Source organism: Anastrepha ludens, chromosome 6 (genome assembly GCF_028408465.1).
Source record: "Anastrepha ludens isolate Willacy chromosome 6, idAnaLude1.1, whole genome shotgun sequence".
NCBI lineage: Eukaryota > Metazoa > Arthropoda > Insecta > Diptera > Tephritidae > Anastrepha > Anastrepha ludens.
The window spans coordinates 38,918,363-38,942,163 of NC_071502.1; the positions used below are offsets into that span (position 1 = coordinate 38,918,363).

A 23,801-nucleotide genomic window follows, 5' to 3' on the forward strand; every position below is an offset into this window, starting at 1 on the left:
TAAGTATGTTGACTACAATCATACATACATATGTGCATATGTATTTCCTGATTTCGTACAATTAATTAAAATTGTTGTTAAAATTGGTTTCATCAAGTGCAAATTAAAGGAGGATCTCAAATAACACAGAGTTCAGTTTTTCAGAGGTTTTGCATATAATCAAACTTCATATCGACATCTACATATGTAATCTTTGAATATGTTTATAAACATATATGTACATATATATATATGTATGCTAACTAAACTACATACTTGCATATCACACACAACTTGGCGGACGGCCTCCAACGACCTTGCAAAATCTCGGCAAAATACCATCTTAAGCAACTGCATATGTATGTATGTATGTAATGATGTATGTATGCAAGAAATATAGAGCCAACGAATACACAGGCATCAGGTAATTGCTTGGCTGTATAAGTGTTTTTAATTTTACATTTGTGTGTTTTCATCTGCAATACCCAGATGTAAGTAAAATGTACTGACTCGCTATTAGCAGCTTCAAAGTTCTACCAGAAGGTATAAGCCGACTGCACAAAATATTACGGTAAACAGCAACAAAAAGTTGATCGAATGCCCGTAATAGCTCTGTTTGGCTTCCTATCATCGCAATAAAAGGTAGGCCAACGGCTGCTTTCTTTTTAACTCTAAATGCTTCTAATTCTTTTATCGCTTAACGATTACAATTTGCATAAAAGTTTCTGGTAAACTTTATCTTGGAGTTATGGTAAACTCTATCTTTCGGAGTGATGGAGCCCGTTTGTATTTAAAAGGAAGTTTAAATAAGTAATGTAATTTGTTGTGGACGATGCCTCTTAGGGGCGGATGCTGAATGATTATTTTCTGCCAATATTGAAAGAACATCCTTCCTCACATGATTTCAGATGGCGTCATATCGCACACGGGCAGAGAGACCATGGCTATGTTGCGTGATTTCTACTCTAACAAACTGATAAGCCCTTTCGGTGACATTTCCTGGCCACCTAGGTCGCCTGATATCTCTCCTATGTACTTTTTTCTGTAACTCAAAAGTAAAGTCTATGGAACAAACCCAATAATTATCTCTGCACTAAAAGAAAATATCGTTCAAGAGGTTAGTGGCATCCCGACATCACTTCTCCAGCGACTGGCATGGGGTACGAATGCCAGATTCCTAGAGTGCATTCGATTTAAGGGTCAATATCTATTTAAAATATTTAAACAAAAAAAAAAGACCGCATATGTTTTCTCTCATTCATTGTGAAATTCTTATCATTAATAATTCTTTTTCAATTTAACATTTTATTTCTAATTCTACCGCACCCTGTATTACACTGATCTTGTGACACCTTTTGAAACGCGAAGTAGCCGTCGATACTAAAATAACATGCGATTTTAAAACATCAAAATTTTTTTTTTTTTCGAATTAGCAGCGAAAGCAGACTATTTTTTAAATCCGTCGGGCAGGCAGTGCATATAAAAATTACTTAGTTTCGAAAATTGAAAAAAACTTTTCACTGGAAGTACGTCATGTTAAGCTTTCCTACTGGGTTAATTTTTGCATGTTTCTTTGTATTTGTGCCACAGTCTCGTTTGCCACAACCACCCATTAAATAAAATATGTAAATTTTACTAAGAGTCTGCGGTATTCATTTAAGCTTATCTTAGAATTTATATGCATGAAACTCTTGTGAGTTTTTAATTAAGAGATTTATCTTTTTAATTAAGAGATTTTTAAAATCTCTTATACTGATATGCGAAATCAAATACGGTTAGCTGGTTGACTACCGAGTTAGCTGTATGTGAGAGCAACAATGAAAATATTACTAGTCGGGTGTGTTAGGTTAGGTTGGTGGGTTAAAGGCTTGGTAGTACTCGAAAAACGCTCGAATGAGATGAGTTAAATTTGCATATGGGATTTGTTAAGTGTCAGGAAAGAAACCGTAAAAAAAATCTGCGTGTTGAGATCTCTGCATTTTCAGAAGTAGATGTTGTTCACAATTTTGAGCTTACATTCTTAAATTCTAATACTACAGCTTTTATAAATTAAATTAAGAAGTTGAATCTACAACAGAATGAACAGAAGTTTACCTAAAACAATTTAAAAGTTGCATTATTTAGTCTGGTAGGCTCTGCAGGACTTTATCATACCCGTGCCGTAATAAATAGGGGCAATGGTGAACTGTACGATAAACCATTGTATTTAGTAGAGTTGGCAACCTGCTCAGAATCGAGTGAGATATACGAGTACAAGTAGAAGAGTCAGGCATTGTCAGAACGGCGGCCGGGGTAGCCGAATGTGCTGGTGTTTGACTACCATACTTAGGTTCGAATCTCCGTGCATGAAACAGCAAAATGATAGAAAAATTGTTTCTAATAGCGGTCGGCCCTCGCAAGGCAAAAGTAAACCTCCGAGTGTATGTCTGCCATGAGAAATCTCTTAATAAAAAAACTATTTGAAGCTCGGAGCCAGCTTAAAACATTAGGACCCTCCATTTATGAAACAAATAGGAGGAAGAGCTCGGCCAAATACTTAACAGAAGTGTACGCGCCTATTATTTTTTTTATTATTGTCAAACAAATGGATATAAATGCACTTGCATTGAAAGTGATACCTGCTAGTGGTGATAAAGGAAGCCTTCAGGTACCGTTTTGAGTCACTAGTCATCACAAAGGCCTTCTCTCTTCTTTGAGTCACTAGTGATGACAAATACCTTCTCAGCGTTTGACAGATTAAGAAGTGTTTCTAATTAGCGAAAAAATCAAGTAGAATGCCACAATGGCGCCATTCACAAGCCGTCGTAAATGTCGGTGCCGCCAGTCTGGCGCCAAGATGCCAGTAAAAGAAAAGGAAAGAAAAGATTTCCGGGATCAGTAGAGTTGACGCCAGTAGTTTTATTTTAAAATTAAACACAATACATCAGTTTCAACGAATTGTGTGTTTTCTAATACGTATAGGTTTACTTTAAATCACTAAGGTAGAAATGACCTCTAAAATCTAAACTTGTTCCGACTAGCTGGAACTCTTATCAGAGAAATCTGCCGATCGCAAAGGGTTAATGTTACTGTTCATGCAAAAATGCCCAATTTAATGTTACGCTATTTAACAGAATATTTACTATTGGCTCGAAATGGCATACTAACATGAAAAGTCAGTCAAAACAGTTTTGGCACAGTGATTTTTTCATACATAATATTGTTAATATTTTTGTGTTTTTATGCTATATTTTTTAAATGTAATTTTGTATAAAAACATAGTTTTCAGTATAATAAAAGTGTTCAAAATTTCAAAAATGTATGCAATTTTCAAAGGAATTTAACATTTTTTTCGGATATGCTATTTTATTGCTCATTTACACCGTGCAAAGATGTGGAAGTTTGAAGTTGCTAAAATTCTCCGTTGATTTTTAGTAATTTTTCTACTGACAGTCTCTGCATTACCTTTAGTTCAAGCGTTGTTTGCAAGAATTTGAACAAAACCGTCAGCAGCAAAACATATTAAAAATAATGAAAATTTTCAGCAAGTTAAAACTGCATAATAAAAACAAAAACAAAAATTGTTATTCTGAATAAAAAGTACAAATTTAGTTAAAAATTTTATTAAATATTTTCAATGTTCCATTTGAAATTTTAAAGTATATGTATCGCTTTCGTTGTGGTCTGGACTATATTTTTATACGAAACTAACGAAAAAATTTAGCATAAACAACATTGGGATTTTGTAAAAAAAACGCACTTTGGTAAAACTTTTTTGACTTACTGTATATATGCGTTAGGAAGTGCACGTTCAGCTGTGAATAAATGAAATATGCTTTTCCTTTTTTAACACGAGTATTCTCAATCCATGCTACCATGCCTGTAGCAGGTAGATTTACAGAAATGTATGTATATGTAGATGTGAGGAGCAAAGTTAGACCACTTAGAACATTTGCCAGCCCAACAGAAGATGTGGTTGACATCAGACTGTTAACCTGCTCTAAACGGTTTTAAGGCAATCAGCTGATTTGCTGACGAAATCGAGGTTATGACGGCGGTTGGTTTACGGCAGAGATCAGAAAAAGCTGAGATTGTATTGATGGCATCAAAGAAAATCAACCCAACCAATGCATACATATACTACTTCGTTGCCGTCTGAACAACAACTGCTTGGACAAGTGCAAGAAATCGTGTGAAATGAGCAAGCAGAATTCTGCTGCCGAATGTCCCGATGACGTGGCAGCCGAAGTTACTCTAACAATTTTTGGTTCGGATGATCCAACCTATAATTTATCGTATCATCATATTATACATCTGTCACATCATAAATACATTAGTAAGTGTATGCTCAAGGATCAGCGGGCCTTAAAAGAATACTGACTAATGAGATAAGTGACGAACAGGTCAGCGATGATTCGATTAGACATTGCACTGTACTGCTTTTAAGATTCCGAGTGACAGCAGCTCAGAGTATTCCAATTCTAGGAGTTCTTACTTATTTCTGCCTTTACTGAAAAAAAAGAAAATTATATCGCAAGTGATCCACGAATTTGTTATCCGTTGATCTGTTAAATGCCACTGTTGAATATTAAAAATACATTTGTGCTACTATGCGAGCTTGATGTTGAGCCATACCAGGAGTACATGGAGATTTGGATTATAGAAAACTAGACAAACATTTACGTGAATTTCAGCATAAACTGTCGCACTCGTGCCCTGAAGTGTTAAAAATTTGTTCACATGGGGGTTGTTTGTAAAGGCATAAGTTATAAAAAAAATTGCAGAATAATAAGAGAGGCGTCGGCCCATACCTCAACAAAACTTGAACACGTGCTGCAAGGTATTGTAAAGTGCATATTTACTTACCAGGTCTATACCTATGAAAGGGGAATTTATATATACATAAATGGCTTATTTGGGAACTCATAACAATCCAACTGAGCATCTTCTTGCCAAAAAAAAATTTTCCATTGAGAAACAATTTTCATTCTTTAAAAGTCCTGACTACCTGTGGCTTGCTCTAGGAGAGATGGGCCTCCCGTCAACTCAGCGAGTGCTGGGCAAGTACACACATTCTAAGGTTAATGAAGCCTCTGCTCCGGAATTTTGTAGGTATCCTTACAGGACATTATCGGCATGCTGTGACTTTACTTCGAATCCTTTTTGCGGAAGCTGTTGGGAGGATGAGATGCAATCATCTCAGCCACTTCTTCTAAGCAGTCCTGCTCTTGCGGAGCACCATGGTGAGGCATCTTCACTATCACTTATTTGCTTATGGATCGGTTCCGAGCATTGTAGTTAATAATTTGCGTTTGCGCCATGTTGCTGCAAAGTCGATTCCAAAGGACCTGAATTTCATGGAAAAAAGGCACCGCGTTGATATCGCCAAAGACATGATATCCAAGGCCGTATCCAACTTAATATCAAACGCATCATTACTGTAGACGAGACGTGGGCTTATGAGTACGACACGCAATTCAAACCAGTAAGTGGAGTGCTCCGAATAAGCGGTATTCTACATCACGAATACCACAGACGGTTAATAAAGACTGTTATTAGGGCGTTATGAGACGTTTACGTAAAATAATTAGCAGAAAGTATTTTTGGAAACTCAACTCGTGGTTGATACGAGTATGACCCCTGGCGATTGTTTCCGGGGAACGCGTTGTATCAGCCGATAGGAAGTAATGAAAAAATCGAAGGCGGCTTTGATGGCAGTAACGAAAATAGAGTTTGAGATTTGTTCGAGAGCTGCGTGGCGGTTGATGGGGAGTAATTTAAAGGCGATAATATCACTTTTGAGGAATAAACTTTTATTTTGAATTTTCTGAATACATTTCGGGAAATTTTTGATCAAAATGGTATGCATGTATACATTTATTTATTTCAAAATAAGCCGAAAGAAAATAAAAAAGTATAAAAATAAAAAAAGTATTCGATGCGGTGCCTGTTGGAGGTAGCAGAGGAAGAGGAAGGCTTCCATTGCGTGTGAAAGATCAGAAAGAGAAGGAGTTGACCTCACTTAATGCGCCCAACTGGCTCTGGTTAGCAGGCAAGAAGAAAGTGAGCGAGCTTTGTTAGACTCGGCCAAACTCAACTCACTTTTGCGCTCCAAAAAGATGGCCCAAAACCAAAAAATGTTGATAAAAAAAAAAAAAACGTTTTTTCTTCATTAAGAAAATTTGTTCTACGACCAAAAAGGATTAGGCACCGATTTTTTATTTAATATTTACCGTGTTGCCAAGTCTTTGGAAACTGACACGAGAATTGCACTTTCCCGTAAATTTTGTATAAAATATGCACAGATCGATATTATAATAACAGATCGATGATGTAATCTGCTCCTATAATTTTTATTGAAAATTTCCACAAAATTATAATCTATGTTTTATTAAAACAGAATTATTTAATGGGGACCTCTATATGTACAATTCTCCTGCTCTATCCAGACGTAGACTTGGGTAGACAATCCTTTAATGAATCGGAAGATATCGACTGTGTCGAAATTAAGCATCTTACCAAATTTGTGAAAAGTACACATTGGTTTTAGGAGGGATAAGGTCTAGTTCCCCACGCGGCATCACAATGCCTGAGTGTATCCCACAGTGCACAACCTCTTCAACCTAACCTAACCTACATATACAATTTCACAGAGTAAAGCGAACCAAGAACGTGTTTAAGGAGCTTAGCTGGGTACTGCTTACTGTATCACGCGGCTCTTCTAAGAGACTTAGTCACAGTTATTTTCATCAATGACAGACGCACATGTAGAACAGCCTATGGATTCTTACGAAAATGTGAACGAAATTTATTGGCACAGGAATAAATTTTTGTTGTTCTTTTTACAACAACTGCCAGAGAGTTGAGAAAAATATGTATGTATTTATAAAATGGCCAGGGAAAAAAGTTTAACTTTTAAAAATACCCTGGTTACATCAATAGTATATAAGTATAAGTAAAGCAAATGTGTTCCGCTGAACTTTCCAATTTAAAGAACCTGATGCCCTTCATATTTATAAAGAAAACAAATTGAACAGGTAACGCTTATTTGCTACGCTTGGGGGCATATATTTTTATATGTATATAAATAGGCCTAAAAGAGTATGTATGTATAATCACACATATTTCCATACAAATTTAAAAAAAAATTCATTTTAAATTTTTGATTAAAAATTAGATAATTCTTTTTTTTAGTTATTCAAGTTATGGTTAGAAGGCTTAAATCGGCGATTAATATTCAATGATTTTCTTTACATACAAACCGACCTATACCTTTATGATAAGTTTATGTGGATTTGTTAATGTACAGATGTATGTACACATATCCGAACACATATACGCAAATAGATATTTATATATACGATTATAAGTACTTATACATGGATATTTTATTCATTGACGCCATAGCATTTTGTGTCAATTCGCCGAAATGAAGCCATAATTTTAATTTTATGAAGAATAATAATTTCATAGTCATAAAATAAATTTTATGATCAAAAATATTAACGATCGCATGCGTGTGTGTTTGTGCGCCTGTGTGTGCATATGAGTGAAGCTCCGCGCATGCTCTCGACGAATGAACGACTGGAGCGATAAAATGCGCAACCGTTCCACTGAGCACGCGTACTGAGCTGCAGCTACAAAACATGCCGTATAAAAATTTGATCCGAAATACAGCTCCAGCTCCAGTTCAGGCTGAAATTGAATCTGATTCGAAATCCGATTTAAGCGCCGCCGTAACAAAAGCAAAGCCGATTGTCAGCGTTAAGCCAACGCACTGTGGACAGGAATAAGCGGCACCAAATCATAATAAGAACAACAGCAATAACGGCAGCAATATGAAAACTAAGCCGAACATATTACAAACAGAAATAAACCGTGAACCGAATGCAATACCTACATACAAATAAATTACAACAAAACAAAGATCAGCAAATCAAGTTGAAATTCAAATTTAAATTCAACAATAACAAGCGATCGAATGCTGTGGTTCATAGTGTTTTTGCTGTTGTTGCACAGACATCGTCAACAACGAAGGTGGCGCCAAAGAGTTTTGGTTACGCCTACTTAAAAAAAATACCGGCGGTGAACGATAATCACTGTCGAAGCAACAACGTCAGCAGCATACAGGGTGACCCACAGCTGCCGTCAACGCCCAAGTGGTGAGTGGCTGAGCGTTAAACGCTAACAGTCGAGCGAAACGCTGCTGGAAGCCTTTATTGACTTAGCGTTAGCGCGGAGAAAAAGAAAACAATAATAATAATAAAGGTTAGCGAAACAAAGCAGCGGCATAAGGCAAAGAGTTGAGTGGAGCAACAAAAAGCGCTTGCTCAAAAGCAAGACAACACGTAAGTGTCGCTTATGCACTGTGTGCACGCGCACGCTAACCACGCCGCCGCATTCTATGTAGCTCGAGGAATGCGGAGCGATTAGAAAAGCAAAGCTTTTTATGGCTAACAGCTAACTGGCGCGCTTTCTGCGCATATATACCTACATACATATATGTATGAATGTATGTATGCATGCCTGCTGTAGTTTCAAGCGGTTTTTCTTTCTACACACACAAGCCGTTTACCTAGGAAAGTAGCTTAGAGCGAATTAGTGCAATCGCCTTATCAACGCGCCATGATTTATTAATAAGCACAGCCGCGGGCCAAGCGCCAACAGAAGCGCCGCATACCAAGCTCAGCAATCAGCGGAATTTAGTCGCTACATATATACCTATGTATGTATGTTAGTCAGTTAGTTTATACATCTCTAACTATGAGCTGCGTAGGCGCCGGCGACACAGGCGGCGAGCGCGCGGTGTATAACTGAAGAAGCTGGTCAACGACGACGACTGCAGGAACAGACATCTGAGTTTTAATTTAGCCATACACAGCCGCTGCTGGCGCACATACACTTGCTGCAGACGGCCACTATCACCGGCAACAACTTCGTTTGCAAACTTTTCGGTATGTTGTTGGTTAACTAATTATTGCCGATCGTTGATGGCTGATCTCTGAGTGCCGACCGCCCGCTGGTAATGAGACGGATGTTTGTCGCGTCCATAGCTACGAGGTGTTATTGCTAGGAAATCTCTATTGTTGGTGTTGCTGATGCTGCGGCTGCTGATGCTGTGTTGAGTTTAACTCCCATTTATTGGCAAAAAAAATCGACAAGCATACACACAGAAATATGTACATATGTAGGTATGTATAACTAATAGAAGTAGCAGGAAAAAAACGTATAAGCATATTTGTGTATGTGTGTACATGTATGTGCGTGCTCAAGACGGCGCCAAGTGTGCCAAACGATCTCCAACGTCATGGTTTTAATAATGATTGTGACAAAAAACTAGTTTGACGACCTTGACGTCGTAAAAATCGATGTTTTATCTGATTCGACACAGGGGAAGAGCGAGAGAGAGAAACGGAGAGAGATAGAAAGCGGCAGCAGCATAGAGGGAACAAGAGAGAATGAGCAACAACAGCAGCAAATCGCAGTTAGCTTTGAATATAAAATCAGCTGAAAACAAAGGAGGTTTGCGCGCGGTTTTTGCGAATAAATAAAAATTGATAAAGTGATTAAAAAAAGGCAAAAATAATTAATATTAAGAACTAATGAAAATAACATCAATTTGTCGTGGTGTCTGAAATCAGCCTTTCATTATTCACAATTTTTTTATATTTTATTGCTAGGTAGAGCTAGCAAAGTTAGATAAATGGAAATTATTTCGGTGCGCGTTTTTAGCTTGCTGCTTTCGAAAATATTTAGTATTTGAGTGGAGTGAGGTATTTGGGCGCTATTTTTTCCAATTTGACGTTATTGTAATTATTAAAGAGGATGTTTGTCCCATGTTTGTCTCAAAAATGCGTTAGCAAATTTGAGCAAAATTAAAATATTGTATATCTTTTAGTTTTTATGAATCTGGAATAAAATAAATAAATAAATAATTCTGTTATGTGCTTGGACGAGCTCCTCCTCCTATTTGTGGTGTGCGTCTTGATGTTGCTCCACAAATGAAATTACCTACAGTTTTACGCCGACTCAGAACAGCAAATGGCTTTTTCTGAAGAGCTTTTTCATGGGAGAAGACACTCGGATGTTTGCCATTGTTTGCCGAGGGGCGACCGCCATTAGAAAAAACGTTTTCTTTCATTTGGTGTTTGATGCCCGAGGTTTCGAACCGGACACTTCCGAATGGTAGTCACGCACCAACCCACTTTTATTTTACTACTTAATTGAGCAGCTGGCTATGGGTGACTTTCAATTCTGCTTTGAAATATGAATGCAAACTACGTAAGGGTTTTAAATTTTCCTGGTTAGTTTGACAGCGAATAGGTGTAGGAAAATCGAAAGGAAAAATTTAATATGTCGCATCAGCGCCGGTGACTTGAAGATAATGAGTCCTGTTCAATTTACAATTTCCCTCTTTAACTTTGTTGTTAAAAAATTTTGGAATACACAAGTTTTAACTTATTTCAATTGGGCAAGAAATAAAAAATATGCCACATCATGCAACGTACAACTCCAATCGCACTCAAAACCTCTTGTCTCAGAAATAATTGCAAATCCCATAATCTTTACTAGACTCGAGAGAAAGTCTACAAAAGGCTTCATATGATAATGAATTAGTTTAAATTATTATTGATCATAAAAATAGTAAATGGTTGCACCACTGGGTGTTGGTTGGTTGGTTAGAGTGGTGATTCATCCACCCACCACTGGGTGTTCTACATAAATGTTTTTTTCTCTTATATGAATTAAATAGATTTGAGTAAAAATATTGCTCAATCCTTAAAAAACAGATCGCAATATAGAAATGGATTTAGAAAAAGTCGATATTGCAAATTTTTGGCATTGGTATCCCTATTGTATACCCGCTCGACATTGCTTGGTTATTACTCCAACCAATCAACGTAAGGAGATACGACTGATGCAGATTAGAACTTTTTCATCGGCTTTTGGCCAGATTTATGTGGTTGCTTTACAAGTGGGTTCCACGGCGCAACTGGGAATTGATCTTTCAATAAAAGCCAACTTTTCGAGCTTTAGATGTGGATGTTCTATCAAGCGCAGCTCTCAGAAATTTTGCATCTTTGGAGAAATTCTTCTGCTACCGAAAGTGGGTTCAGGCAACGATAGCTTTCTTCTTTAGTTAACAGCGAGCGATTTCATAGAAGGTATAAGAATATCTTAAAATAAAATTTAAAAAATAAAATCAGCTCAAATTGAAAGTAGTTAGTTGGACGCATGGACTTATGCGCATGTATGACTTCATAATTTTTCGACTTGCTTCAATTGCCAAAAATGTACGCAATAAAGAAGAAATGCCAACGACTGTCGCTCTGATGATTTCAAGCTTTGCCATTTATTTCCCAACGCGCTCCGGCTTCAACAAATTCAGTACGGCGTACGAGTGCTGCATATGTATGTATTAGTACAATCTGACTTTATATTATACATACATAAGTGCATATATTCGAGCTGCATGCACACACAAATTATGTTTGCAGATTTATGTACTTATGTATATACATATGTCCCTACGTACACTCTTTGGCTCATATTTCGGTGTATTTACTGTTGCCAAACAGCTGCCTACAAAATATTTCCTTTTGGTTGAACTTACATAAAAAACATTATTTATAGAAATGAAAAAATAAATTAAAAATGAGCAAGGATGTGAATGGCGGAAATAAATACACACATACATATGTATGTCTGTATTCTTTTATTGTATATTTGGATAAATCTATATTGGACTTTGTCCCTGGCCTGCGTCAGTCCATTTCCATATAATCACTCACACATACACACACCCAATGCGGTTTTCCATAAATGAGATGTAGCACTGAAGAGTCAGCTGCCACTGGCCAGCTTGGTCAATTGCTTAGTGTCTCATTCATTTTTTCTTCTCTTTTTTTCTCTGCACTGATTCAAGCTTTTGTTGTTGGCCTTTGGGGATAACTGCCACTAGCACCAACACACAATTTATTCTTGAGCTTCCAATGTATATTGACTGCAGAACGCAGTCGCCAACTCACGCATAGCAATTTACGCATCCCCAGTTCACTATTTTGCTTTTTCCCCTTTTGGGTGGGGTAGGATTGCATGGCAACATTATTTGTGCGCAGTGTGGGATTCCGTTTCCAAGACAGCAGAAGTAGGGTCTCAATGCAGTCCTTGCTTTCAAACGATTTTCGCACATAAATCATTAATTGTTCAAACAGTGTGTTGCCTACAAACATATCTACTCACTGAGAAACTCTCCACTTCAATATCCGCCTGGCAGTTTGTAAAAGCTGGAGGGGAGTGTAAATGCATATGGCTCTGAGAGCAGTCACTTGAGATTATGAATTTCAACAATGACAAATATTTGGGTCAATAACTTGGCTGCTTATAGAGGCGTAAAGGCGGCCACAATAAACGGAACAACAACAACAAAATATCAATTGTTGGCAATAAGTTGTGTCGGTTTGCGGGATAAGTTATAATCAACAGAGTTGGATAGGCGATGTGAGTGAATGCTTTGTGACAATACAGTTTTATAAGCATACACACATGCATACATGCACGCATGCATACACACACAGAAATAAGTACATACATATATATTTCCGTTTGCAATTTCCTTTTGTCATAGTTGCGTATTTATTTTAGGGCAATTGTTGTATGTTATATGTGATTTGTTTCCATAATAGCAAAATAGCAACAAAGGATGTGAGTAAAATTTTGTTAGCATTAATGTATGGCCGCCTCAAAACACAAAAAAGTTTACTTATGAAAATGTACTTAAGCATTTAAATTTCCTACAAAACTTCTGAATTCACTGGTTTTATTCTAATAGGCATCCCGGGCTTAATGCCACCATTTAAAATGTTCGTATTAGATCTGAAATATATATAAAACAAGAATGCAACGAGATATGTGCATAATCAAATTGAGATTTTTCCATTTTTCCTTTCCACGAGCTCTCATATTTAGATAACCAAAGTTTTGACGTCCAAAGAACTGCCGAAAGAAATTAGAACTGTCCGAAGAGCGCTGAAATTAAATTTACTGCCTGATATACTGCCTGTGTTCACAATAACTGTAACGTGACATATTGCAATGTTTTGACTATTTTTTTAATTTAATTTTTTCTTTATTTTTTTTTTTAATACAATATATTTCATACTACAACAAAAACCATTTAACCCATAGTTCCAAGCTTTGTTCTAACTTTAAAAAATTACACAAATTTTCATCAAAACTTCAAACTCAATTTCTTCAAAATTTCAAACTTTTTAGGTTATGCAGTTATGTGTCGCATTAAATTTTTGGTACAATATTGTACCAGTTTGTCTTGTTTTTAAGTGGCCGGTTAGTGAACAGTTCAAACTGGCCCGAAATCAACGTTGAATTGCGATTTTTATGTTTTTTTAGACGGCATTTTCTTCTATGTAACCCCCTGCCTACCAAATATGTTGTAATAGCTGTCAAATTACTATTTTGACTTTGTCCCGTTTCTTCATGTGGAAACCCAGCTTAGGTTAGGTTGTGATGGTAGTCGGTCTGTACGACCAATTCACTTAGACCTGCTGTTGTGATGCCACTGTGCGACAAGGAAACCTCTTTTATTTGCTTCATGCGTGACTTCAATTCGGAAGTGCGTAGCCTCGAATCTCCGTGCATGAAACATCAAAATAATAGAACAAGTTTTTTTCTAATAGCGGTAGGTCTCCAATTGTGGAAAAACATCAAGATACACACCAGTAATAGAAGGAAAAGCTCGGCCAAATACCGAAAAAGGGTGTGGAGTAACGAATGCACGAATTCGTTTCATAGTGAGAAAATGCAAAAGACTACCAGCAAAAAGAAAAAATGTCAAAAATCAAAATATATCTTTTGCGCGCTTTGAATTTGTCACTTATTGTGCCAAAATACAATGAGCTATAAAACTGCGTTTGCAAAACTTTTCTGAAAATTCTCATTCTATTCTATGAAAAACGAAACATATTCACAAGCACTATGGCAATATCTTCGTAATGTTGGCATATAATGAGGTCACATTTCTTTCGACAAAAGAAAGCTCTTTAACCCTTTACCGCATACGGGACCACACATGGTATTGCTAAATTTAGTTATTTAGTTATATTTAATTATTTCTAAATTAGGTTAGGTTGATCTGGCTGGGTGAAAGCCATCACATAGACCTATTGGTCCTTTGTGGTACCAGATGGAGCTTGACCCTTATGCTTCCTTGTAGTAGGCTTCTTGTAATAAGCTTGCGTCTTTTGCGAATCTAAGTAAGCTCTGAGGCTCTAACCCCGAGAGACATTCTAACCTTTCATATTGTAGAGCTCCTAAACATTTCATTTGGGCTCTAGCTAATGCAGGGCAAGAACATAGAAGGTGTTCAAGAGATTCCCTCTCTTCTAGTTGCAAAATCTGCAATTGACATTTTACGACATTTCGAAATAACCTCACTTTTGGGCAAGTGGCTGAAAAAACAAAACTGAAGTGCGATTGATTCATTTTCAAAAAACGGTAACAGAGTAAAACATAAATACTTTTTGAAAAAAAAAAAAACTTTACAACTGGTTTCTATACTTTACAAATTTTACACGTTTTTATATGTATATGGTCTCATAAAAAAAACCTAAATATATAAAACTTTGCCATTATTTTTCTTTTAATATGCCTTATTGGAAATTAAATAAGGCTTTTTCCACCGTGAAACAATGTTTTCAACACTTTATTAATTCATGCACTGAAGACGTATTCAAAAGTAAGGACTTTGACAGCAAAAAAAAATTTTTTTATGGCACATACTACTGCCCCGTATACATTTTCATTGTATTTGAGAGAAATTATTTAATTCATATTGACTACTTATAATTCACTATACATTTTCATACTTGGCGCAAAATTTCAACTGTTAGCTCCACTACTTCTACATAAACTAATGCGAGTAGTCCAATGCAGCAAAAATTATGCTACACGTACAAATATTTTATTAATGAAATGTAAAGTCTCTATCTCGAAAACGTGAATAATGCCTTTAACAACTGTAAAATAATTTTTCAATCTTTAATATCTTACTTAATGTATTTGCTGCAACTTACCTTGCAGGCGCATTTAAAGCACTTTGAGTTCCATTTTATTAATTCTTGGATTTGAACTTCTTCACCTTCATTGGAGCACGATTGTAAATTCCCTGGAAAAAGAGAGAATGAAGACGGTTTTAATTTTTAGGAAGACACGAAAAATATCATCTTTCTATATAAAATAATAATCCGTTCTTTTCGAAGGTAACTTTATTAATAATTTCTAAAGTTACATAACAAATATGAGCTTGAAAAGTAGTGGGAGTCAAAATGTAAATTGTTCTTGTTGTTATGTAACAAAGAGAAATAGATTGGTTTAGATAATGTATTTCAATCAGTTAGCAAGGGAGCAAATTAAAAATCGTGAGAATATAAGTAGGAGAGCTAAGGAGAAAATTAGTAAAGAAGTGTATGTTGTTGGTAGTGGGAGCATGGGTATGTGACTATATGTACTTAAATACATACATATATATTTTCTATATATTTAAGTTTTCCAGGTTGGCTCCTGTGGTACGAACTATAAAGACAGAACTGCGATGGCTTTAATATCGAAGAAAACCCGAAAATCCTTAGCATTACACCAAATTCCGTCCTTATTACAGCAAAGAATGGCAAATATCCTCCTTTCGAAGAGCTATTCTAAAAGCGCCACATCTAAAGTATAAAAAAACAAACAGCCATTGAATAAATTTTGCAAAGAACGCTGTCTCGATTTCTCAAGGGACCACATGGCTTGGAGTTCTATAACAAATAACGATTCCGTTGAATGGGCAAAAGTAGTATTTAGTGACAAAAATAAGCTCAATCTGGATGAGCCGAATGGATACAATTACTACATCTATAACTTAAGAAAGGAGGAAGGTACTTGGATCGACATCACAGCCGTGAAGGTGTTGTTATGGTATGGGGAGCAATATCGTATTAAAGCGTTTTCGAATTGAAAATTGTAGACTACAAAATGGCGAGAAAAAACTATCATCTTTTCTCAAGAGTCGTGAAACATTGGGGCATATTAATTTGTTCAAGTGGTGTGTTAAAAGGTCAAAACTTGGATTGCGTCCCAAAACGCTGAAACTTTAGCGCGTCTATCGCATTCCGCAGATGTGAACAGAATTGAAATTGTATGAGGATGACTTCCTCGTAAGGTTTATAAGAATGGGCAACAATTCGTATCATTAAACCAGCCAGGTCTGAAGTTTTAGGCTAATTTCAAACAACTTCCGTTTCTGTCGAGGTTTTAGAGCAACAAATAATACCAACAGCTTTATATATCTCACCCAGACACCAACTAAAATCTGAAGATTATGTATCTCTCATCAAAAGGTACAAAGGACGATTTATTATACGAGCTGATTTCAACGCTAAGTACATACATTGGGCGTCTAGGCTTACAACGACATGGGGCGCGAAATGTTTAAAGCCATAAAACACAAAGGTTGCGAAATAATTTCAACTGGTAAACCAACATATTGGCCTTCAGACACCAACAAAGTACCTGATTTAATTGATTTTTTTTTTCCTACAAAAATATTCCCACAAACTATCTTTCTATATACAGAGGCTTCGACCTGAACTCTGACCACTGACCGATTCTTTCAGAAATATCAGAAAATGCGGTGCTAAATAAAACGTCACCTCGTCTATTTAATAACTTCACAGACTGGCAGTACTTCAAACTGCAATTAGAAGCTATAGTATCCTGACCATTGATTATCTTGATGTTGCAGTGTTTCAATTCACGCAAATAATTCAAAACGCAGCATGGAACAGTACGCCTCGGCAAGATTTCCAAAAAAAACAAAAGAAAAATACCCACCATATATCAAGATAAATAAAATACGAAAAATTAGATGTCGTTGGCAGCGAACCAGATATCCTGAGGACAAATTGAAACTCAACCAAACAACAAAATAGCTACATGTTCAAATTCAGACATTCAAAAATGATAATTTCAATCGATTTCTTCATGACCTCACGTCTGATAACTCCATTGACTACTCCTTATGAAAGGCAGCAAACAAAATTTCCTATATTTGTTATTAGTTTTTTTTATTTGGTTAGTGCCTTGTGGTTGAAGTGAATCAACGAATTAAGCACAATATTACAGCTGTTGAAGTTTTGCTGCTATTTTGATGCAGTTTTATTTTCGAGCAAAGTAGAGTCATTTTCCATTAAAAATTATTCACACTATTAAGAAAATGAACTCTTTCGGTATTACTAAGGACTAATGTTTTCTTGCTGTTCAATTGCTTTATTTTACAAATATAAAAACATAGCATTAATACATCATGTTTCGACTTGACTTTAGAAAAATTTCAAAAAAAAAAAAAATAATAATAATATTTGTAACAGTTATCGCTGTTTGTATGGAGGCCGTTTCTGAAGAAGTCCCCTGCGGTGATCATCACGAGTCCTTGATATTCATCTAAAATCATTCGGACAAGAGAAATTAGTTTTATTAATATATAATCTTGAGCCTAATCGAACCTTTTTTTAATTAACAATGTGGCGGTATCAGGAAATATTCTTCAGATCTTCGAGAAAAAAAACCGACAATTAATTGTTAAAAAAAAATTTACATTTTTGAAAAAAAAAATCTTTTGGTCAGGCACGTGTTTTTTATGTTTTTCAAATGTAGTATACATTTTATTGAAATCTACCAAGCGGGTTTTAAGTTAAAATGATCACCAGTCCAAAACATTGTTTTGAGAAAAACGCATTTAAAGTTTTGCTATGGAACGCCCTTTGAAAATGTAAAAAAAAATTAAGTTTTTTGAAAATTCTGATTACCCCTAATCCCTTAAAACCTTAGCCCAGAAAACATTTATTTTTAAAACTATTTTTGTCAAGAGGCGTGAGAGCCTAAAGGCTTCCTAATCAAATATTGTTTTTTGGATATGGTTTACTTGTTATGCAAGCGTATAAATGTGACCACACTTGATAGCTCTATACTGGGACATATTATATTAAAATTTTATTGAAATCGGACGAACAGTTTAAAAAATATTGATGTTTTACCAGACCCGACGAGAGATCGGAGACTTTTTACCCCGGGCCCAGAGTTCTCAGAGGGGCCGGTCTCGAGAGTAATTCCGAAAAGTTTTATGGAAAGAGCCCGCATTTACAATTTTCCTCCAAGGCCCGAATATGCTCTCTACGGCCCTGTGTTTAACAAATGTTTCGTAATAAGTTTAATGTGGTGTAGCATACACAATTTTCGAAAATTTTTTAAAACCTTTCGTTTCTAAAAGCCTCTCATCCAATCCTGTAATTTTACCAAATTAGAGAAAATTCTGAGGGCTCCACTCAAGTCGTGATATTTTCGAGTACTTTTACACTTATGCCCTTATCCTTTCATCATTAAAAATTTAACGCAGAGTGAAATCTTGCCTTGAAATTGTAAATCTTAGTAGTCCCCTTAAGACTTACTGGTAGTTCTGTTGAAAGGATCTACAGTGAAAATGGACGCACTTAACACTTCTTTTGGTAGATGTTTGGCTAGGCGTATTCGCACCTAATTAGTCTGGCGAAACTAATATTGACATATCTATTATTATTATTATTATTATTTCCATAGGTTGCAGGGGGGAACACAGGGCCACATATACATACATATTTTGTGAGGAATAGAATTCAATATTTCGATTTTTATTTGCTTACAAATGCATAGCAAATGAAACTCTATGAATATTACAATATTTAGCATACAGCTCCATTAGAAAATATATATTTTTTATTAAATCTAAGCCCTGGTAAGCCACAACTGCCCAAAAAGGGAAGGTCAAGAGGAAAATTAAAATTCTGAATAATTAAAAAATTTTCCACCATTCCATTTCCATATCAATTTTCACACCAATGCCACACGAAAAATACATACATTAATATAGGAAAATCAACAATTACGTGATTAGTATTTTATTGTTTAATTTTTAAAATTTGTGTATCTCCACATATGTGAATAGGCCCTTAAAATATCCAGCACACACACAACATCATCAGCCACTTTATTTATGAGGTACCAAGAACTCACTTCTATTAGATATTCCTGCCTGTAGCAAATTGATCGGACAAGTCTTTCGACACAACACACGACCGAGCGAAAGGTAAAGGAATGCTGCTTATCAACACACTTAAGGCTAAGTAAAAGCGGAAATGATTCATCATCAAAGAAGACACTATGTATGTATAACAAACAAAATACCAGCGGATCCTGCACAGCAGCAGCCGAAAAAAATGAGCAAACAATAACAACAACCAGTCGGAACAATGTCGAGCAAGTTGTTTTTCATTTCGGTTATTCGAGCTCATTACAATACGATGTGCATTGTTATTTGTATTTATGTATTTATGTTTGTGAATGCACGTGCAGGTGTGCGTGTAGGTGTGCAGGTTTTGTTGATTGTTCTTTAAGTGCAGCAAATGCAATACAAGTACTCAATCACATTGTTTTGTTGTAAATGGCGCTAACATATTTAGAGTGGCGCATAGAAGTTGTAGACAAGACACACACACACAAATGCTCAAATACATACATATAAAATACTACATATGCAAGTATTGGGTCCTTCAAAAGTGACGCCTAGATGTTGGTAGTGAATAATTCTTATAAGCGACTTTTTTCTATGCCATCTTTGATTTGAAAAGAAGTTCAGAATTGAGCTGGACGACAAGGTATACTGGAGTACCCCTGCATTTGGAAAAAAACTCCAATAGTGTACCCTGCACTGGTACACAGATGGTTCGAAGACACCGGAAGGCATAGTCCCTGGAATATATGGGACTAGAAGCAAGCGTTCTGTGCCGATGGATAGTTTCCCAAGCATCTTCCGAGCGGAGGTGTATGCCATCTAACTATACGCAAAAATTCACTTAAACAGGAACTTCCGGAATGAGCGAAGTGCCATTCTGAACGAGAGCCAGGCGTCACTCAAGGCTAAGATTAAGTCCTCACTGGTCCTTGAGTGTATCGAGAAACTGAATCTGTTAGTAACACACAATCGCATCCGGCTAACAAGGGACCCAGGGTACAGGAACATAACTGGTAACGAAGTAGCGGACGCATTGGCAAAAGAAGCTGCGCCACTAATAGGACCCGAGCCCTTCTTTGCTATGAGGCAACACACCATCAAGGAGAAGCTTTGAAGTCAAGAGCTAGGGTTAAGGGAGGTTAGCTGGCTCCAAATTATGTGGCTACGCCAGACGAGAAACTGAATCTGTTAGGAACATAAATCGCGAAATCTTTACTAAGGGGGTACAAACAAAGGAGGTTTAAAAAACTCATAGCTCTCCCCAACGATAAACTGCGAATGCTCACGGACATTCTCACTGGTCATTGCAGACTGCGCAGTCCTCTGCACACGATCGGCATATGTCCCACTGATTCTTGTCGTTTCTGCGACCAATCCCAGAAGACTCCATTACACCTTCTCCTTGAATGCAGCGCTATAGCGCGGAGAAGGTTGGGACGTCTCGATCATTTACAGCCAGTAGAAGACACACAGGCACAGCCCAACATAGCTATATCTTAAGCTTTATAAGGGAACTAGGTCTGGGTGAGACACTGTGTTGAGTATAGGGCACAAAAGACCATGACATCGAAGCGCAAATCTCCAATAAATCTGAATCTAATATAATTGAATGTCATCTTTGACATTTGTCAAGTGGGCAGTTATACAGTTTTAAACGATAGGAGAACGCTTTAAAATAATTGGAACTTTTTATGAAAATTATCGATCTGGTCGAGAAAAGCTTATCGCAAAATTCGTGATATTTTTGGTGAAAATAATCGTTCGAATGAGTCGACAGTTCAAAGTTTAGTGGAAAATTTTGAAAAAACTGGTTCTGTCGAGGATAGAAAAAGGACTTGAGGTTGCTGAACAACCTTCAGCATTGATAGCTCGACATTCTCAACAATTAAGCTTTCATGAAGCGACGGAAACTGTTTGGCGGATTTTACCTGTAGACTTGGTGATCTTTGGTTAACATTTAAATGATGCCATTTTTCCACATATAATTGTTGAAAGCCATACTTGGAATAAAAATAGTGAAACCTGAAAGAAACTAAATTTTTCCATGTTTTTTTGCTTTATTATTTTAAAACAGCCACCAGCCGCGTCTTTTGAAAGACCCTTTATTAGCATATATGTATGTATGCATGTAGGTATGTGCATGCCTTAACTCAGTAACTATCTCAATGGTGGCTTGGCAGTTAGTCTTTTCGACTGGCCATTCTTAAAATGCACCAACCAAATCGCAGAGAAGAAGAAACAATGCCTTTCAAAAACAAACAAAATTCCGAAGAATGGAAAGGTATGTACAGAAGTATGTAAGAAGGAGGAGGAGGAGTAGGCGGAATAGGAGGTAATAAAAGATCAGAGGACCGCCAGGTGAGACCACCTGCATGGCAGTGGCGGTGGCGTTATAAACTTGTGTATGCTGTAGCGTACGCCCTCATCCTCCTGTGTCTTTTCCAAGGGTCAGCATGGTCAGTATTCGCATAGTATTGCGTATAAGAATCTATATTATTATATATTGTACATAAGTGCATAAGTACAGTGGCAGATAGGTTGATAGCAACAGGCGAAAAGTGTTCAAGTTGCAGTATTTTTTTTTTTTATTACAATTACCAAACGATTCCTAGAAGAACTCTACCTTGTCTACCTAAAATGGTAAATCTACGTCTGAATAGAGCAGGACAATGGCATAGGAGGTGCGACATCGTCTCTTTCTCTTCCTCAGCTAGACAGCTTCTACAGAAGTCATGTGCTTGCACACCCATCCTTTGGGCGTGTCCACCTATTAGACAGTGCTTCGTTATTTCGGAAATCAGCATAGTCTGCTTATTTAGGCTGAGCAGATATTCTGTGCGCCTAGCATTGAAAGTCGTCCACAATAATCGAGCGATTCTGCAGATGGTTTCATTAAGCCATCTTTCATTAGTTGCTGTTGTTGTTGTTGTAGCAGCAAAAACATTCCCCATACACGTGCGGGGAGTGCTGCTGGAGTGACAGTCGTTGGCCGAAAATATAATAAATCCGGGTCGTTCCGGTAACGTAGAACCGACTGTCGAGGGAACGTTCATTCGTTGCTCTTACAATTTCCTCAAAGATATGCATTATCTGTGTACTAAGTCAACTTGGCGTCGAGTTTCGCTAGTTCAACGGCCCTAAAGTTACCCTGAATGTCACAACGCCCAGGTACGCATTTTACCTTTAGGTGAAATGACTCAGACATCCATTAAGAGATGTGCGGCACTTCATGGCTACCTTGGAGGTTGCCGACTATTTTGTGAATGAAATAGAAACGAAGAGAAGAAAATCAAGAGAAATAAGCTCGTCTGTTCTGTATAGAGTCACCTTAAGATAAGTTTCCTTTTAAGAAGTTTTATTAAACAAGAAAAATCTTTTTTCAGGGAGAATTCTATGATTGGAAGAATACATGAACTTGATTAGCCCTGAAGTGACATTTACTGAGAATATCTACTCGCTTAATTGCGTGGACAGTAGGCAAAGAAAATAAATTCGTATACTAAGTTAAGAATCTAAATGAACATGAACCAGTGCTCCAACTGTGAAGAAGGAATGAACCCCATTAATAGACACTTAAAGAAACTTTTAGACAGGAAAGTCACTCCGATAAAGCCAATTCAAATCACTACTATCTTAAATCCAATTTCATATTCATTTAGACTAGTGTTTCAAATCGAGCAGATGTCTAACTATTGCACCAAAAGTCGAGAATATTACATAAGATCCAAACTGGAAAAGGGCTTCAAACGCGGATTTCTCTACCGGTATTTCACCGAACCCATATACACAGAATTTTATTAAAATCCATTTAAAACTATGGAAATAAGATTTTTGATATTTAAAGATCTATCTCTCCCTCTCTCTCTAACTTTTCCCTCTTTCTCTACACACCTGTTTATACATTTCTGTTATATTAAATAGCCTTCGCAGCTAGTAAGTAAGTAGAGTCTTGATATATCTAACAAATAATAATAATAATTAAATAATATCTAAATGTGCAGAATTTCGCGAAATCGGAATGAAACTGAAAAGTGATCTTTTAAAGCGAAGGCTCCTTTCCCATTCTCGAATGCCACTAACCTCCCGAACGATATTTTCGTTTAGTGCTGAGATGATCGCTGGGTTTGATTCATAGACTTTATTTTTTAAGAAAAAGTCCATAGTGGTAAGATTGGGCGACCTGGGTGACCAGAATATGTCATCGAAATAGCTTATCAGTTTGTTATGGCAGAAATCATGCAGTACCACCATGGCCTATGTGGCTACTGATAAGAGACACCGTGGACAATTTTCAAAAAAATATGGTTCAGTTATTTCACTGCTTGACAATGCACACCAAGCCATCGCTTTTCGACTGTGAAGCGGCTGTTGATGTTTTAATAATAGGTTATGTCCTTCAGGTGGCCAATAACGGGAATTTTGCTTATTTATACTTCCACTTTAAAGAAAATGAATATATCATATGAAGTCGCTCTACATTGTCTTGCAGACATTTCAGACAGAACACTTAGGGAACGTGGGGGCAAGGGATATATTAATATTTGCTCCGATACACAAGCCGCGATCAAGGCTCTGACGATGCCGTGGTGCAGATCCAAACTAAATAACTCCTGTAATAAGGAGATCAAATCTCTTGGGTGTGCAGGTAATATTTCTCTGATCCAGGACATAGGAACTTAGAGGGATCTCAAATTGCTGTTGAACTTCCTAGGAAAGGGACTGAATTGGATTGTTGTCTCCC

The 23,801-nt window shown here is 36.7% G+C and overlaps 1 protein-coding gene across 4 annotated transcripts in view; it reads right to left on the reverse strand.

Annotated features, from left to right (window-relative positions):
• The window catches only part of LOC128867901 (BMP-binding endothelial regulator protein), a 161,911-nt gene that overhangs the window by 17,733 nt on the left and 120,377 nt on the right, over nucleotides 1–23,801 (reverse strand). For all 4 annotated transcript variants that reach the window (XM_054109504.1, XM_054109505.1, XM_054109503.1 and 1 more), the window contains one exon: nucleotides 15,051–15,142. In XM_054109504.1, the coding sequence (XP_053965479.1) occupies nucleotides 15,051–15,142 (92 nt within the window). The remainder of the gene's footprint in view (nucleotides 1–15,050; nucleotides 15,143–23,801) is intronic.